The following is an 18,892-nucleotide window of genomic DNA, read 5'->3' as shown; positions in this document are numbered from 1 at the left end:
CAGATTGACATCAACAATTTTTTGTTTTTTTGAGACAGAGTCTTGCTTTGTCACCCAGGTTGGAGTGCAGTGGTGCGATCTTGGCTCACTGCAACCTCCACCTCCCGGGTTCAAGTGATTCTCCTGCCTCAGCATCCTGAATAGCTGGGATTACAGGTGTCCACCCCCATGCCCAGCTGATTTGCGTATTTTTAGTAGAGACAGGGTTTCTCCGTGTTGGCCAGGCTGGTCTTGAACTCCTGACCTTAAGTGATCCTCCCGCCCTGGCCTCCCGAAGTGCTGGGATTACAGGTGTGAGCCACCGTACCCAGCCCATTGCTTATTAGCTATAATCTTGGTATCTTACCTTCTCTGTGCCTGTTTTCTCAACTGTAAAATAATACTTGCCTATCTTAAGTTTGCTGGGTATGGGGGCTCATGCAGGCCAAGGTTGAGGATCACTTGAGCTCAGGAGTTTGAGACTAGCCTGAACAACACAATGAGACCCTGTCTCTACAAAAATAATAATAATAAAAAAGCCAGATATGGTGACATACACCCTGGTCCCAGCTACTCGAGGCTTAGGCGGGAGGACTGCTTGAGACCAAAAGGTTGGAGCTGCAGTGAGCTATGATTGCATCACTGCACTCCAGCCTGGGCAACAGAGTGAGACCCTATGAAAAAGCAAAAACCTGTCTCATTTATTTACAGGGTTGAGAGAATCAAGAGACAAGGTAAGTGAAAATGCTTTGGAAAATGTTTTATGCATAAAAGGCAGTGTCACCACCTGCTCTCTTAGGGTGGCTGACTGTGGGTCCTGGTCACTGGCTGCCATCTGTCCTCTTCTGGGGACACTTGGGTGTCCCCAGAACAGCCTTCCCTAAGCTGTTAATATTTTCTCCATCTTGAATCTTAAGAGGATATGTAGAAGCCAACATACAGCTAATGCCTGTTTCTGAAGCCATTCCTTCATCATGCTTGAGCTCTCTTTTTGCCAAGCCCTGGGAAGGAGGGAGGAGGGAAGGTAATGCTAGGCTTATTTTCTCCAGGTAGTTAGTTCATTTCACTATTTAATCAAATAAGTTTTACGATTTTTCCTAATACAATGTACTGGGTTGGGTTTGGTGGGATGTGGCATAGTGCATCTAAAAGAAGCTGCTTTGAGTCTCGCCGAGTTAAATTGAAGTCCAGATTTGGCCATTGACTTAGCCGTGCAGCCTTGGCAAGTGACACTTGCTCTGAGCTTCAAGTTCCTCTTCTATATTAGGGGGCATTACGTATCTTGCTGTGTTATTCAGAGGATTATAAATAATGCCTGTGAGTGACTGGCACGAGAGATGACAGATGACAGATGAGCAACTGGGACAATCTTTGAGCCCAAAACATAGTAACAGGAGTTGTGGATGATGTGACATGACTGACAGAAAGGTAAAGAGAGGGAGGTACTCTTCAAAAAATTGTGAGAGTCTTATTCTTGGAAAGACTAAAATGGCAGCTAAGTGATCAATGGGAAAGATGCTTCAGAAAGCATTTTTGTTTAATGCTAAGATTACTTCAGTTTCTAAGGTCATATAAAGAAACATCCAATTTAGAGAAAATATTCTGTATTAAGTTCCAATACCAAAGTGTAAAGATGAGGTAACACAGTGCCTCTGCTGCATGGTTACACAAATGAAACAATTAAGAGGAAGGCAGTGATTGCGTCTAAATTCTCACTGAAAATCCAATTTAAAGGTTTATTGCAGTCTAGGTATTTTAAATTTTTCCTTTGGTGATAATCAAGATGGTTGTTGCTAATAAGTACTGTTAAAAAACTAAAATGCTTTCAAATATGGAACTCTTTGTTTTAGTTGAGAATTATTAATATGGAAAAGGTGAGTTAGTGGACTGGTACTTCTTGTGCTCTGATTTGCATTATTTTTTATTTTTCTTATTATTCTTTGGGACACAGTCTCGCTCTTCACCCAGGCTGGAGTGCAATGGCATGATCTCGGGTCACTGCAACCTCTGCCTCCTGGGTTTAAGCGATTCTTGTGCCTCAACCTCCTGAGTAGCTAGGATTACAAGTGTGTGCCACCACACCAGGCTGATTTTTGTATTTTCAGTAGACACAGAGTTTCACCATGTTGGCCAGGCTGGTCTTTAACTCCTGACCTCAGGTGATCCGCCCACATTGGCTTTTCAAAGTGCTGGGATTACAGGCGGGACCCACCATGTCCAGTCTCCAATTTGCTTTAGAGACAATAATGAGATGAATTATCAGGCAACTGGGCTCTATTCCAAGTTCCGAGATTTTCTTCTGCCTGGGCTATGTGACCATGAGCAGGTGTTTAACTTCACAGGGCTCAGACTCTTAACGGACTGAATGAGGTCACCACCTCCCATCAGGTAGAACATGTTACTGAACTCCTGAGATTAAGGCCAATTGCTACTAGGATTATATTTACTTATAATTAAGCAACTCTAAGTAGATCAGTACAAGTTATTAATGAGGAAACAGACAAACATTGTCTAAGGCAAAATTTGCCTACAATCTAATAAATGATTATACCAGTTGTTTACTGTGGAACCTGGGGTCCCACGAGGGGAAACAAAGTACATCTCTCAGCCTTCCAGATTTTTCCCTATCATGGTATAAAAACTTACTTGAGGCCAGGTTCAGTGGCTCATGCCTGTAATCCCATTACTTGAGGCCAGGAGTTCAAGACCAACCTGGGCAACATAGCAACATCTTGTCTCTTAAAAAAAAATCTACTTAAATATCAATAAGAGAAATTCATGTACTCCTATAAAGACAAATATCCCTGATGTAAAGCGAGTCTACCATTTGTTTAGGAGGAATGGTTTTTAGATTCCCTTCTTGTAAAAAGTAATTTGACCTCTTTTCCTCATCCTAAATCCCTGAGATTTTGAAAGGATAAAGATACCAATTTGGAGCTCTTTCAAAGGATTTATTTGCTACAGAACTGCTTTGGTCCACCAATGAGATGAACTCAGGATTTCTGTGTTTAAAAGGATTTTCCTTACTGCTTTATTTTTACAAGTGCTGCCATATCCAAAAAGCAATTCTTTTTGCCAGCATTCGGCATGTCTAGAAGAGGGTAGAAAAAGTTAGAATCTATAGAATTGATGTCTAAAAATAGGAAAAAAAAATGAGTATTTGAGGATTCCTCATTTGGATAGGTCCTGAGTTGAAATCACATTCATCTGCAAAGTAACTGTTTTAGGTCAGAATGCTCTGTTTTTAACCACAGAGGCTGACCTTGACCTTGACTGGTGAATATTTCCAGGCACTGTATGGATGACAGGACAGATGCCATTCAGTTGGCTAAATCTGATATGTACCTTACCTGGCTTGTGTAAATTTTATAAATATCTCTTAACTCCAAACCTTCTGGTTCTCTGAAACCGATTGTCTTAATCTGATTCCCAATACTTTTAAAAACAAATAAACAAAAACATTCCCTGAAAGATCACACATAGAAGTATTTGTTGCCTGTGAATAGATACAGAGAAACCAAGTACAAATGTGCATTAACAATTCAGCGACGTAGCTGTGGATCTCTCTGGATGGCTATGTAAGCTGTGAGAAAGTCCCCTACTGGCTCTGAACTAGCTGTGCACCACAGGTGACCATCCAGGTAGCATCAACCTGAAGAAGGGGTGAATCCCAGCAGCTGCTCAATGGGCTTAAACCGCCACTCGTCAGCCTCCAGCTCTTCTACTAAACCAGCTAGTTTTTCCATCCGAGCAACTTGCTGATCTGTAGAGTCAAGGAGAGATTATACAACAATGTATTACCCATGGGACTGCCACCAGCCACCAAGATGACTGGTATAAAAATAATTTATAGATGGATTTTTCCCCCTAAAGATTCTTTTTTTGGGGGGTGGGGGGATGAAGTCTCACTCTGTTGCCCAGGCTGGAGTGCAATGGCGCACTCTCATCTTGTTGCAACCTCCGCCTGCCGGTTCAATTTTCCCGCCTCAGCTTCCTAAGTAGCTGGGACTACAGGCCCCTGCCATCGTGCTTGGCTAATTTCTGTATTTTTGTAGAGACAGGGTTTCACCATGTTGGCCAGGCTAGTCTTGGACTCCTGACCTCAGGAGATGGGGTTTCACCATGTTGGCCAGTCTGGTCTCAAACTCCTGACCTCAAGTGATCCTCCCGCCTCGGCCTCCCAAAGTGCTGGGATTACAGGCATGAACCACTGCACCCAGCCCCAACCTTAAGCCTCAATGTGGATATTATGACTAGATTAAGACCTTAGAATGTTCTTTAATTAAGGAATTCCACTCAAATAGCCTTGCTGAGTTTGGGGGTTTTTGTCACAGCCTTATCCACCCCCTAGCAAATTTATTCTCACAGTCAAGTACACAACACTCATGTGCTTACCATGTTTCACCTGTTTAAGTGTGGATGCCACTTGATAGCTAAAAACAGATTCGCAGAGGAACCTCTCAGAGCCATCTACAAAAAAAAGGAGAAAAGGTTTTAATCTCCTCTAAGGGTTTTATGGCTTCTGATAAACCAAGTAAACTTGTCTGTTCTTTTCCCTGCTTCTATATACAGGATCTAGTTAATGTTTACAAAGATGGGTTCTATTTCATTTAGAACTAAGACTATTATAAAGGCTATTTCTTCTATACCTAAAATATTAAAATAGTCCCTCTACTTGTTTAAGAGTTTAAAAATAGTGCTTACAAAAACAAAAACAAGAAACCTTAGTCGATGTCTTGGTCAACAGTTCCCTCCTCCCAACCTGAGAGTTCCTTAATGTTCTCCTATTCTGTACGTCAAGCAAACACTGGCAGCTGACACATTTGGCCATGTGGCTGGCTCCTGTGGTGTCAAAATATAAAGGTTCACTAAAACTCCAAATCATTTTCAGTCTAAAAAACAAAGCTGAGAAAAATACAATTATTGATTTTTAATATATCAAATTACATCACTCTGACAATCACAGAACACTGCTGGGAAATTTCATTCTGTGAACGCAAACTGTAACCTTGATTTTCCAAATGAACCAAAACACTGCAATTTGGATGACGATCAGAGTATGGTGCAAGTTCAGAACCTACCATTGTGCTGGTGCCAAGAACTGCCAACAAGAAGTGGCCAACTCAGTTGCCACAGCACTTGGAAGATGATCGTGAAACATAAGCTAGTTCATGTTATTCCTTGTCAGGCAAGGGCTAATACAGCAAAACATATTCTCGAAAATTTACAGCTCATGTAGAAACATCTGATTTTTAAAAGGGTAGCAGAAACCATTTGGGGGGATGTGCTTTATTGCAAAAATCCTAAAACAAATGGGGAGAGAGGACACAGCTGTCCTTTTTCAGGCAGTAGTTCATGTCAGCACTACTAGGTGTCAGGCGTCAAGCATTCACCCATCAATCACGGGTTGTTGTGCTGGCCAGGTATTAAGTGGCAAGGAGACAGGACTAACACATTCTGACCCCATGCTGAGTTTCACACAAGGGAGATGTTATTTCAGAAGTCACAATAACCAATAAAAAAAACTACAGATGTTGTATCCAAAGAGCTTAAATATATAACCAATAGGGCATCCTCCCAACAGTATCTTCAGAGATAAAAAAAATTAAAATATAATTATTGGGATGTATATTCTTTATACTTTTCAGAGAGAGTGTTACATTCTGTAAATTCAAACCTTATTTTATTTTTATTTTTTTTGAGATGGAGTCTCACTCTGTTGCCCAGGCTGGAGTGCAGTGGCACAATCTTGGCTCACTGCAACCTCAACCTTCTGGGTTCAAGCAATTCTCCCTGCATTAGCCTGCCAAGTAGCTGGGACTACAGGTGCCTGCCACCACACTTGGCTAATTTTTATATTTTTAGTAGAGACAGGGTTTCACCATGTTGGCCAGGCTGGTCTCAAACTCCTGACCTCAGGTGATCTGCCTGCCTTGGCCTCCCAAAGGGCTGGGATTACAGGCGAGAGCCACCACAGCTGGCCTTCAAACCTGATAATGGGATATGATCCCATCCTCTCCACCAGCTCCCATTTCTCTGGCTGAATATAAGTCATTTGTGAGCTGCTGATAATCAAACTGAGCAAATCAATATTTTCATTTTAAATTAACCAAATAGCTGGGCGCAGTGGCTCATGCCTGCAATCCTAGCACTTTGAGAGGCCAAGGTAGGTAGACTGCCTGAGCTTGGGAGTTCAAGACCAGCGTGGGTAATACGGCAAAACCCCATCTCTACTAAAATACAAAAATTAGCTGGGTGTGGTGGTGCATGCCTGTAGTCCCAGCTACTTGGGAAGCTAAGGTGGGAGAAATGCTTGAACTTGGTAGGTGGAGACTGCAGTGAGCGGAGATGGTGCCACTGCACTCCAGCATGGGCAACAGAGTGAGACTCCATCTCCAAAAAAAAAAAAAACACTTAAATATTACACTGACTATCCAGTTTAAAGATCTAGACAAGGTAATATATCACTGAGTTTTTTTTAGATAAAAGCAATGAACAGCAAATAACTATAAATTCTATGACAGGAAGAGAGACTGTTGAGAACAGTTGACACCAGGTCTTCTGTGTAAATGATATGTCAACATTCACTATCCTATTCATACTCTTGCTTAAAAAGTCCAATTAGGCCGTGTGCAGTGGCTCATGTCTGTAATCCCAGCACCTTGGGAGGCCAAGTGGGGCAGATCACAAGGTCAAGAGATAGAGACTATCCTGGCCAACATGGTAAAACCCTGTCTCTACTACAAATATAAAAATTAGTCGGGCGTGGTGGCACCTGCCTGTAATTCCAGCTACTCCGGAGGCTGAGGTAGGAGAATTGCTGGAATCCTGGAGGCAGAGGTTGCAGTGAGCCCAGATCGCGCCACTGCACTCCAGCCTGACGACAGATCGAGACTCTGTCTCAAAAAAAAAAAAGTCCAATTGAAACTCCTATTTTATTTTAGAAAGAGCAAAGCATAGACAATTTTAAGAGTTTACCTCCCAGGTGGTTTGATCCTGAAGTTTAGGACTGCACACAAGGCAGTGGGATTATGGGCTATAAGGATCAGGCCAAGATGTATATGGAAGCTCTTGGAAGTGCCACCTTTCATTTATATTTCATCACAGGCACCATTAGGATAAAATGGTTAAGTTGTGATATTTGCATATTTTCCTTGGTAATGAACTTCAAAGCAGAAGGATATAAGCTAAACTTTCAAAAAGGCACCTCTGCATGTCACTCCACCACACTATATGCCTGTGGGACACACTTCTGCTGATTTGCAGCTCCCTATTAATCACAAAATCCAGTTGCTTCTTAGCCACATCCTATTAGATGTGATATCAGTACCAGTCTAAAGCCTGGAATTTCTCCAGAGTGGAGTCAGCTGGGGGCAATCTCTTCCATTTAGAAACTATAATCAAACCCTTTCCAACACAGCAAGTAGCAATACATCAGCTTTCCTCTTAAGGGACAAGCAAAGGTTATAAACAGGGTAAAGTTCAGTAAATTGCCCAAATCTAACACCATCGCCAACTCCAATAAATAAAGATGGTAACAAATACATTAAAAAAAAATTACCTCACAGTAGGAAATTAGACAATGCAGATAATTTATACTTCAGTGGCTTACAATGTCACAAAAATATGGCCATTAGTGGGCTGGAAGGCAGTCTCTAATTTGCTCACTAATAACTGGGTGAAGACAATTTTGGCCAAGGGCAGGAAAATGCTGAAAACTGCTATATACTGCTTATGTGAGATGTTGGTTATTAGAGAGCAGATGCACAAAAAAGTTAAATCACAAGGTAATTTGGTTTACTATCCTAGACTCATGAGATATAACATCAAGTTGAACCTGTTGAGATTAAAAACAGCATCCGGGGCTGGGCGCGGTGGCTCAAGCCTGTAATCCCAGCACTTTGGGAGGCCGAGGCGGGTGGATCACGAGGTCGAGAGATCGAGACCATCCTGGTCAACATTGTGAAACCCCGTCTCTATTAATACAAAAAAATTAGCTGGGCACGGTGGCGCGTGCCTGTAATCCCAGCTACTCAGGAGGCTGAGGCAGGAGAATTGCCTGAACCCAGGAGGCGGAGGTTGCGGTGAGCCGAGATCGCGCCATTGCACTCCAGCCTGGGTAACAAGAGCGAGACTCCGTCTCAAAAAAAAAAAAAAAAAAAAAAAAAAAAACAGCATCCGGCCAGGCACAGTGGCTCATGTCTGTAATCCCAGCGCTTTGGGAGGCTGAGGCAGGTGGATCAGGTCAGGAGTTTGAGGTCAGCCTGGCCAACATGGTGAAACCCCATCTCTATTAAAACTGTAAAAATTAGCTCAGCATGGCGGCAGGCACCTATAATCCCAACTGCTCGGGAGGCTGAGGCAGGAGAACCGCTTGAACCCGGGCGGCAGAGGTTGCAGTGAGCCAAGATTGCACCACTGCACTCCAGCCTGGGCAACAGAATGAGACTCCATCTCAAAAAAACCAACAAAAAAACCCAGCATCCATCCTTGATTCCTAACTGCTTTTGTTCCTTACTCTTGACAGGTAACCCTTCCTGCTCTATTTTCATATTCTGTTAAACTATTATTGGTCAGGTACATGTGTGTTAGGTTAATTGTATAATAGAATAGTATCACCTATAAACATGGTAGCAAATCCAGTATCTTCATGCACATTTAAGAGTACTCTTTTCAATTTAATATTCCTGATTTGACTAAGAATATTAAAGGGACTTCTCTATGTTATTTTTCACAGTCTTTAAGTTTAAGCAGCTTTAAGATTATTGGTAAAACCTGAAATCTAAGAAACAGAATAAAAACTGTGCACTATGTATTTACAGTTAATATAAATGTAACCTACAACAGAGACCCAACACATTTCTCCATGCATGAAGCATATTGAGATGGAATAAAAATGGATAGATCTATAACTCATTAGAACATCAACATTCAGACTAATCTCAGAAGCCTTTCTTCTTCAATATCTCCCCATAATTTGGTGTATACTGACAAAGAATGCTGATAGTTTGAGACTGTGGAGGTGCCTCCTGTATTAAATTCCTCTTATAGCTAGAACTTAAATGACTTTAATTTTAGAGCTCCATTATTGAATACTGATTCTTCTGCTGCTATAAAACTCATTAAGCAATTTAAGCGTCTTCTTTTGTTTTGTGGGAAACTTCCTTAATACTAGGTCTCTGCTGCATATAAAAGTCATAATATAGTTTTAGCACCAAATATGGTAAACAGGGCCCCAGTTGTTCACTACTTCCAACCAGACTCAGTGATACTAACTTGAGTGTTTAGGTAACACAATTAAAATAAAAAGGCAAAGAGAGAAGTATATGTATCACTAATTACATACACTACCTGGTCATCTACTGGCTTAATTCAAAACTCTTTTTATTATTTCTGATTATTCATCACCCTCAAGGCCAACTATAGTTTGTATCTTTTTTTTTTTGAAGTGCAGTGATGCGATCACAGCTCACTGCACCTCCGCCTCCCAGGCTCCGGTGAACCTCCCACCCCATCTTCCTAAGTAGCTGGGACTACAGACACATGCCACCACACCCAGCTAATTTTTGCATTTTTTTCTAGACACAGGATTTCGTTTCAAACTCCTGGGTTCGAGCAGTCTGCCTGCCTCAGCCTCCCAAAGTGCTGGGATTACAGGTGTGAATCACTGTCTGGCCTATAATTTGTAACTTTCTCACAGATATTCCCAGTATTAAAATATATTTGTGTAAATTTGCAATATTAAGGCCAGGCACGGTGGCTCACGCCTGTAATCATAGCACTTTGGGAGGCTGAGGCGGGCAGATCACTTGAGGTTAGGAGTTCGAGACCAGCCCGGGCAACATGGAGAAATCCTGTCTCTACTAAAATTACACAAAAATTAGCTGGGTGTGGTGGCGGGCGCCTGTGATCCCAGCTACTCAGGAAGCTGAGGCAGGAGAATTGTTTGAACCTGGTAGGCAGAGGTTGCAGTGAGCTGAGATCCCACCACTGCATTCCAGCCTGGGCAACAGAGCAAGACTCAGTCTCAAAAAAAAAATTTGCAATACTTAAAGCAAAAAAGATCAATATATAATTAAGCACTAAAATGCTAGAATCAAGTAAATTTTGAATCTTTAATAGGTTCTTTCCCAATGCATTTTTTTTTTTTTGAGATGGAGTCTCGCTCTGTCGCCAGGCTGGAGTGCAGTGGCACGATCTCAGCTCACTGCAACCTCTGCTTCCTGGTTTCAAGCAATTCTTCTGCCTCAGCCTCCTGAGTAGTTGGGACTACAGGCGCACACCGCCACACCCTGCTAATATTTTTGTATTTTTAGTAGAGACAGGGTTTCACTATGTTGACCAGGATGGTCTTGATCTCCTGACCTTGCTTGTGATCCACTTGCCTTGGCCTCCCAAAGTGTTGGGATTACAACCGTGAGCCACTGTGCCCAGCCTCCCAATGCTTTTAAAAAATTTATTATGTTTTGAGACAGAGTTTCATTCTGTCACCCAGGCTGGAGTGAAATGGCATGATCATAGCTCATTGTAGCCTTGAACTCCTGGTCTCGAACAATTCTCATGCCTTGGCTTCCCAAAGTGCTGAAATTACAGGTTTGAGCCACCATTCCTGGTCCCAATGTTTTTCAAAATATGGAAGACTGCCTTCAAGAGAAGGCCCTGGATGCTGGTAAAAGATGTATTCTTGAGCTACACCGTAGAGTAATTCAGAAACACTAAGGTGGGCCCAGAAATATGCATTTCATTTTTATTTTTGAGAAGGAATCTCACTGTCCCCTAGGCTGGCGTGCAGTGGTAGGATCTCAGCTCACTGCAACCTCCGCCTCCCAGGTTCAAGTGATTCTCCTGCCTCAGCCTCCCGAGTCGCGGGGATTACAGGCACCTGCCACCATGCCTGGCTAATTTTTGTATTTTCAGTAGAGACAGGATTTAACCATGTTTGCCAGGCTGGTCTCAAACTCCTGACCTCAGGTGATCCACCCATCTTGGTCTCCCAAAGTGCTGGGATTACAGGTGTGAGCCACCATACCTGGACAGAAATGTGCATTTTAAATAAGCTCTTCGGATGATTTTTATGCTCCCTGTTAAGAATTATTTGTGTAGCTCTTCAAGTAACATGCTTACAGCCTGTATCCTGATCTTGGCCAGCCAGTCGGCCAGTGGTACTGAATAAGATGGTGAAAGATTTGATGTAAATCTGGCTCTGGTACTAGAAAAACCACACAGCATCATCCTGCGGTGGGTCAGGAGTCATGATCACATAAAAGGGCAATATATTAGCTTTTATTTCCTCTTAGAACCTTTCTGACAGGGTGAATTTATCTGTAGATCAGTCCCACTAGAAAAATATACATCAAACCTACTACCATGGGGAGGTAGACAGGTGCCAGGATAAAGCAAACTCGAGTAGGAGGTCAAGAGAATTCCTGGTTTCAGTGCTGACTCTGCTTTTTTTTTTGAGACAGAGTCTCACCCTGTCACCCAGGCTGGAGTGCAGTGGCACAATCTCGGCACATGGCAACTTCTACCTCCCAGATTCAAGCCATTTTCCTGCCTCAGCCTCCCTGGTAGCTGGGATTACAGGTGCACTCTACCAAGCCCAGCTACTAATTTTTATATTTTCAGTAGAGATGGGATTTTACCTTGTTGGCCAGGCTAGTCTCCAACTACTGGCCTGAAGTGATCTGTCTGCTTCGGCCTCCCAAAGTGCTGAGATAACATGTGTAAGCCACCGTGCCCAGCCCTGACTCTGCCTTCAGTATGGTCAAATCACTTAACTTTTCTGGATCCAAATAACTCTAGATAACTTCCTTGATTTCCAAAGTCCTTTTCAGCTCAAAAATTCTGATTCTGGAGCAAGATTTGTTTTTAAAGATATTATTTTGAGATGGGGACAAGAGATAAAATGTGGGGCTGAAATCAGGACAAACTCATCTTTAATCCACTTAATAGCTTCTTTACAATTAATATTCATTGCAGGTCTGAATCCAATTATTCGGAAAGCAGCATGAGATCACCTTCTAACATTTCTCCAGCTCCTTTGGGGTAGGTGAAAAGGGCTTTCCGTGGTGGGGCAAGGTCTGAGACACTGAAACCAGATCCAGTGACAGAACTTCCACTGACCCCGCCAGCTGAGGATGATGATGATGAAGCAGCCATTTCCTCTCTAGTAGAATTCTTACTTCACTACAGAGAAAGAAAAACAGCAATTGGTAAGTTTATGGAAGTGAGAGTGACAACATTTCATTTTAGCTTCCATAAGGGCCAGCATACAGTTTTGTAAAGAGTTTGCTCCCCTTTTTTCTACCCTCTCTACTTTCACAATCTTTTATTGATGTCTCAGGCCAAAATGTCAGTCAGGTTTTGAACTGAAAATATGCTTAAGAATAGTATGTACACTTAAAACACAAATTCCTACCATTAGCAAACAGTTTATGTCAACTGAGATTGACTGTGGGTGATTTATGAGTTATGAAGGGGTGATATGGCAGCACTAAGGCAGAAATTTGACTGAGGAAATAAGTTATATGAGGATAAAACCACCACACTTCACAGGACAGTTTGTTTTGGATACATCTTGATCAAGCCACATCAAGAAATTCACTTATACTATTTTCCAAATAAAATTTCAGAATAACACTGTGTTCTGTTCCCAAGGAAGGGGAACTAGTTAGGAAATATATATTGGCCTTCTCATTAAAAATTAACTTTTGGCCAGGCGCAGTGGCTCACGCCTGTAATCTCGCACTTTGGGAGGCAGAGGTGGACAGATCATCTGAGGTCAGGGGTTCGAAACCATCCTGGCCAACATGGCAAAACTCTGTCTCTTACTAAAAATGCCAAAAAAAAAAAAAAAAAATTGGCTGGCCATGGTGACAGGCACCGGTAATCCCAGCTACCTGGGAGGCTGAGGCAAGAGAATGGCTAGAACCCTGGAGGCAGAGGTTGCAGTGAGCTGACATTGTGCCACTGCACTCCAGCCTAGGCGACAGAGCAGGACTCTGTCTCAAAAAAAAAAAAAAAGAAATTAACCTTTTCATCCAAATGTAATACCCAAATTTATCACTTGGTGGCGTCCCAAAACCGGAACAAAAAAAAGTTCAGAAAATGATCTTGGAAATTATAGTCTAGTATGAACAGAGCAGCTGTATTTAATCATATTTCATATAAAAAATTCAAATGTTAACAAGAAAACTGTACTGAATACATGACACCTTACAAAAGTTCAAAACGAAACATTCCCTTTACCACAGAAGCTTACACGACTTTAACAAAAGATTCTAAAAAGTGTTTACAGTATTTTCTTTCCTTTTTTTTTTTTTCTTTTGAGACGGGGTCTTGCTCTTGTCGTCCACGCTAGAATGCAGTGGCATGATCTTGGCTCACTGCAACCTCTGCCTCCTGGGTTCAAGTGATTCTCCTGCCTCAGCCTCCTGAGTAGCTGGAATTACAGGCAGGAGCCACCACATCCAGCTAATTTTTATATTTTTAGTAGAGACACGTTTCACCATGTTGGCCAGGCTGGTCTCTAACACCTGACTTCAGGTCCTCCGCCCACCCTGGTCTCCCAAAGTGCTGGGATTACAGGTATAAGCCACTGTGCCCGGTCTCTTTCCTTTCTTTTTTAAAATAGAGATGAGGTCTTGCTATGTTGCCTAGTTTGGTCTTTAACTTTTGGTCTCAAGTGATCCTCCCACCTCGGCCTCCCAAAGTCTTACTGTGCTGAGCCCTCAAAAAAAGTGTATATAGTGGCCAGGTGTGTATATAGATCACCTGGGGTCAGGAGTTTGAGACCAGCCTGACCAACACAGGGAAACCCTGTCTCCACTAAAAATACAAAAATTAGCTGGGCGTGGTGGCACATGTCTGTAATCCCCGCTACTCAGGAGGTTGAGGCAGGAGAATTCCTTGAACCTGGAAGGCAGAGGTTGTGGTGAGCCGTGATCGTGCAATTGCACTCCAGCCTGCGCAACAAGAGTGAAACTTCATCTTTAAAAAAAAAAAAAGTGTACGTAGTATTTTTTAAAGAAAAAATGGCTGGGTGCTGTGGCTCACACCTGTAATCCCAGCACTTTGGGAGGCTGAGGCGGACAGTCACCTGAGGTTGAGAGGTTCAAGACCAGCCTGGCCAACATGGTGAAACGCTGTCTCTACTAAAAATACAAAAATACAAAAATTAGCCGGGTGTGATGGCAGGTGCCTGTAATCCCAGCTACTCAGGAGACTGAGGCAGGAAAATCACTTGAACCCAGGAAGTGGAGGCTGCAGTGAGGTGAGATCACTCCATTGCACTCTAGCCTGGGCAATAAGAGCCAGACTCCATTTAAAAAAAAAAAGAAAAAATGGTCTAGTGCAATGCTGTCTAATGGAACTTTCTGCCATGATGGAAATATTCCACTGTTCTATTTCTGCACTGCACTACATGGTAGCCACTAGCTTCATGTTGCACCTATAAGCTGGTGTGACTGAAGAAGTGTATTTCTGTATTCTAAATTTTATTTAATATTAATTAAAATTTAAGTAGCCACATGTGGCTACTGGTTGCTGTAATAGATAAAGTTCTAGTATTTATATTAAAAACAACTTTATATTGAATTGTATACTTTAAGATGGCTAATAGTTAATTTTATGTTATGTGAATTTTAGCCCACTTAAAAAAAGGATTTCAAAAAGGATTGTAGGCCGGGCATGGTGGCTCAGGCCCGTAATCCCAGCATTTTGGGAAGCCAACCTCCTAGGCTCAAGCAATACTCCAACCTCTCAAGTAGCTGGGACCACAGGTACATGCCACTATGCCCAGTTAATTTTTTTTTTAACTTTTGGTAGAGACAACTTCTTACCATGTTGTCCCCAGGCTTGTCTGGAACTCCTGGGCTCAAGCAATTCTCCCATCTTGGCCACCCAAAGTATTGGGTGAGCTACCATGCCTGTGTGAGCTACCATGCCTGTCTGAAACTTTTCTTTCTTTTTTTTTTTTTTGAGATGGAGTTTCACTTTTGTTGCCCAGGCTGGAGCCTTCCGGGTTCAAGTGATTCTCCTGCCTCAGCCTCCCGAGTAGTTGGGATTACAGGCGTGCGCCACCACATCTGGCTAATTTTGTATTTTTAGTAGAGATGGGGTTTCTCCATGTTGGCCAGGCTGGTCTTGAACTCCCAACCTCAGGTGATCTGTCCACCTTGGCCTCCCAAAGTGCTGGGATTATAGGCATGAGCCACTGTACCTGGCCATGTTTTTCGAAAACAGAAAAAAGTGAGGGAATAAAATATAAATATAAATATTCATATATATAAAATCTAGTTTTCTTTTTTTTTTTTTTTTTTTTTTTTTTGAGACGGAGTTTCACTCTCGTTACCCAGGCTGGAGTGCAATGGCACGATCTCGGCTCACCGCAACCTCCGCCTCCTGGGTTCAGGCGATTCTCCTGCCTCAGCTTCCTGAGTAGCTGGGATTACAGGCACGCGCCACCATGCCCAGCTAATTTTTTTGTATTAGTAGAGACGGGGTTTCACAATGTTGACCAGGATGGTCTCGATCTCTTGACCTCGTGATCCACCCGCCTCGGCCTCCCAAAGTGCTGGGATTACAGGCTTGAGCCACCGCGCCCGGCCATAAAATCTAGTTTTCTAGTAATGAAAATGATACAGTATGTCTTCAAACACTGGCTGTTCTGTTTGCTTAATTTTGTGATGATGATTTAAGGCTGTTAAGAGAAACAGAGCTTGGTTTCTGATTTCATTACAAGTAACACTGATTAATAGTGAAGTGGGATATGGGAACGGTAAAGCAACTACTATAACTAGACTGTCAGCAAAAATGCAAACTGATTAATGACATTTTCTTTTTTCTTTTTTTGAAGACAGAGTCTTGCTATGTTTCCCAGGCTGGAATGCAGTGGCATGATCTTGGCTAACTGCAGCCTTGACCTCCTGAGTGCAATTTATCCTCTTACCTCAGCCTACCAAATAGCTGGGACTACAGGTGTGTGCCACCACACCCCACTAATTTTATTTTTTTGTAGAAATGAAGTTTCACTACGTTCCTCAGGCTGGTCTCCAATTCCTGGGCTCAAGCGATCCTCTGCCTCAGCCTCCCTAAATGCTGGGATTACAGGCCTGAGCCACTCTGCTCAGCAGACATTTTCAATCTTGTTATTAGATCACGTTTCCTTTTTTCTCTGAGCTCTGCTAACTTTCCAAATTGTACTCATATCCACAGAGGCAACAATTTTTGGAGTCAGATTCATATCCAATCTTCTGGACTACAGTGGGTCAAAATACAGCCTGACAAGTTTTTGAATTTTTTTTGAATTTAAGCAGTAATGGATCAGGTCCAAATCTTTAAGTGAATTCCTGGTGGGATTCAAATAAAGTATATAGACAACTTATACGTTTGGAGAGTAGCTTAGTCTTTATTTCCCATCAGTTCAGAGTAGAACGCACTGTGAACTCTTTATAATCTCACCTAAGATTTAAAACTCTATTTTTCCTACACCCTGATAAATGCTCTATTCAGTTGCAAATGCTTTATACTTCATATTTTGAAGTCAGTTGCTCAGCAGAGCACCCAAGCAACTGCCAGAGCGAGGACAGCTTCAAAAGTTAGCCACAGTGTGACTTCTAAGCTGAATATAATCAAAGGAATTCCCTTTCATCCTGTTTTCTTTCCAACTCTCAGAACTACTATCATTCCATACACAAAACAGCCAGGATTAAAAACTGGAGCACAGAATTAGCACAAAGCTAACTTTAAGTAGTTTTCTGCTGAGGTGGAAGGATATATCGAAGCATTTTCTAGCTCTAAAGATGTAGGTTAAATTTTGGTAGGTTAAATTTTGAATGCTACCAGCGAGTGGTAAATGAGAATAAAGCAAAACTAATACACCCTAGAGATTGTAACTGCTCTCAAGGCAGGCACTAAGTGATCACCAGAACCAAACATAACACCTGGCCTATAGTGAGGAAGTAGCTGTTCATTTCAGTAAATGCTTGCTGAATGAATTCAATATTTCACAAGAACCACAGATTCCTTAAAGGTCATCTAATCCAACTTCCTCATTTTATACATGAAAAAATAAAACTGAGGTATAGAGACAATTTTAGCTTATCTGCTGTGACATTTTGAAGCAATGGCTTGTTGGCATGTCGTTTGTCATGTGCAAGGTAAAACAGCATAGCGGGTAAGATTATGAAGCCTCTCTGCCTCAGTTCTGGTTTTGCTACTTACTTGCTGCATGACTGTGGACAAATAATTTAACCCATTTATGCCTAGTGTTCCATTACTGGAATGCTAACCATGTGGGAGTAATTTATATCCTACTGCTCAAGGTCATCGCCAAGGTCTGATGGCAAAAATTCAAAAAACTGCAACCTCCAGCATATTTACTATTTTTGTTCCTTGGTTGTCTTATCTGCAAAATGGGAAACAAGTTGAAATGCTTGGGACTGGAAGTATTTTGGATTTCTTTAAGGTTTTGGGATATTTGTATTATACTTAATGATTAAGCCTCCCAAATCCGAAAATCTGAAATTCAAAATGCTCCAATTAGCATTTCCTTTGACCATCCCCTCAGTGCTCAAGAAGTTTTAAATTTTGGAGCATTTTGGATTTCTGGATTAGGGATACTCAACCTGTAATAGTGGCAGCTACCTCACACAGGTGTGACAAAGGTTAGTTACTTCATGGAAAAAGTTTTAATTCTCTCCATCTAACACAGAGTCAGCAAGCTCTCAGAGGGGAAAGAATCTGCTCAGGAGGAAGGCCAATGCCTTCTACTATACACTTTACACTTTCATTTTAAGGTTCATGATCTTAAGAAACTTCCTGCTACCTTCGAAAAGTCTTTCTACCCTCAATGCCGAGCACAGAACCTGGGTCACAGTGTTTCCACCGTGCTTCCAGTCCCGAGCATTTCAGACGAATGAATGATGAACAAATGACAGAACGCAGGGCGAGGAGCTCAGCAAAGGTCAAGCAGGAGATAGAGAAGCGCGGTGTCATGAGTTCTGGTCCATTAAGTTTTTTTTTTTTTCCTCATTGTGCAGATGTATTCGCACAACTCTATCTTCAACTAGTTTGCCAGGCTCACCGGAAGTGCTTAGTAAAATTTTGTTGAGTAAATACTAGTGATGAAGTATCCTGGGACTTGGCCCTGTCAGGGAGGTTGGGGCTGGCAGTGGAGATCTTCACAGGAGAGTAATGATGCTTTCTGGACACAGATTGCTGTGTCCGAGATAAGATGCTTAAACATTTACTTCCTGTACGGCAGGGATGACCTCGCATGCATAAATTCCTTTCCTTTCTAACAGATATATGCCTGTTTTCTTAAAAAGAGTAATTGCTTAAAAGTTCCTACCCTAGTACAAAGACAAATTACAAGCAGTCATTAAATTCCATCAACAAATCGTTCCACTTAAAAACAGCTGGATTACAACCCAAACCATATAGAAGCCGCAGCTGTAACTGGGGGGTGGGGCGTGGAGAGAAAGGGGCTGGAGAGGGAGCGGTCAGAACGCCAGCGGCTCCCAAGCTAACTCCTAGCCACGCTACCCACCCAGTTGGGTCCCCAGGAAACGACGCCATCGGCGCTGTCCCACTGCGCAGGCTCCACCCCTCGGCCCGCATGCGCAGTCAGTCCAACCCGGCAGGGAGAAATTTCCTTTTGCACGTCTGCTACAGCAGTCTCCTGTTTCTCCACCTACCTTCTCCATTTTCCTAGTCCCTGCAGGTAGGCTCCTAGGGGTTAACTCCCTTTTCACCAAGCTTCCGAAGGCCCTCGAGCCCTCAGCTTCTTACCTCAGCGGCGTTAGCACTTTCCCCTACAGCCCCGCCCCCAGGATCGGCCGGAGCTGCCGCGCACACCACGACGAGGACGGCGGCGGGCTCGCGCCCTCACAATGGGAGCCGGCGGCGTGCG

The 18,892-nt window shown here is 42.7% G+C and overlaps 2 protein-coding genes across 7 annotated transcripts in view; one reads left to right on the top strand and one right to left on the bottom strand.

Moving 5' to 3' along the window:
• The window catches only part of ASCC1 (activating signal cointegrator 1 complex subunit 1), a 165,498-nt gene that overhangs the window by 21,567 nt on the left and 125,039 nt on the right, over positions 1-18,892 (top strand). For 2 of the 5 annotated variants that reach the window (XM_064374256.1, XM_064374257.1), the window contains exon 2: positions 11,959-12,191. The exons of 1 other annotated variant lie outside the window; for it this stretch is intronic. The gene's annotated coding sequence lies outside the window, so the exon portion shown is untranslated. Of the gene's footprint in view, positions 1-11,879; positions 12,192-18,594; positions 18,704-18,892 lie in introns of those variants that run through there. 2 more of the 5 variants (XM_064374258.1, XM_064374255.1) reach the window with 2 other exon arrangements.
• ANAPC16 (anaphase promoting complex subunit 16) lies at positions 1,702-18,858 on the bottom strand. Of its 2 annotated transcripts, none has more exons than XM_012460275.2 (4): positions 18,772-18,858; positions 11,997-12,165; positions 4,375-4,449; positions 1,702-3,742 (listed from the first exon to the last, which is right to left on the bottom strand). In XM_012460275.2, the coding sequence occupies exons 2-4, from the start codon at positions 12,136-12,138 to the stop codon at positions 3,627-3,629; spliced, it is 333 nt and encodes a 110-aa protein (XP_012315698.1). In that variant the 5' UTR covers positions 12,139-12,165; positions 18,772-18,858; the 3' UTR covers positions 1,702-3,626. The 2 variants fall into 2 exon arrangements, with proteins under 2 accessions (XP_012315698.1, XP_012315699.1); XM_012460276.3 differs by lacking the exon at positions 18,772-18,858 and adding an exon at positions 18,678-18,764.

The sequence above is a fragment of the Aotus nancymaae genome, unplaced genomic scaffold, assembly GCF_030222135.1.
Source record: "Aotus nancymaae isolate 86718 unplaced genomic scaffold, 86718_ANA_hifiasm-v0.15.2.pri h1tg000010l, whole genome shotgun sequence".
In the NCBI taxonomy this organism is placed as follows: domain Eukaryota; kingdom Metazoa; phylum Chordata; class Mammalia; order Primates; family Aotidae; genus Aotus; species Aotus nancymaae.
Note: the sequence above shows the minus strand (reverse complement) of the source record. Positions and strands in the feature narration are given on the sequence as shown.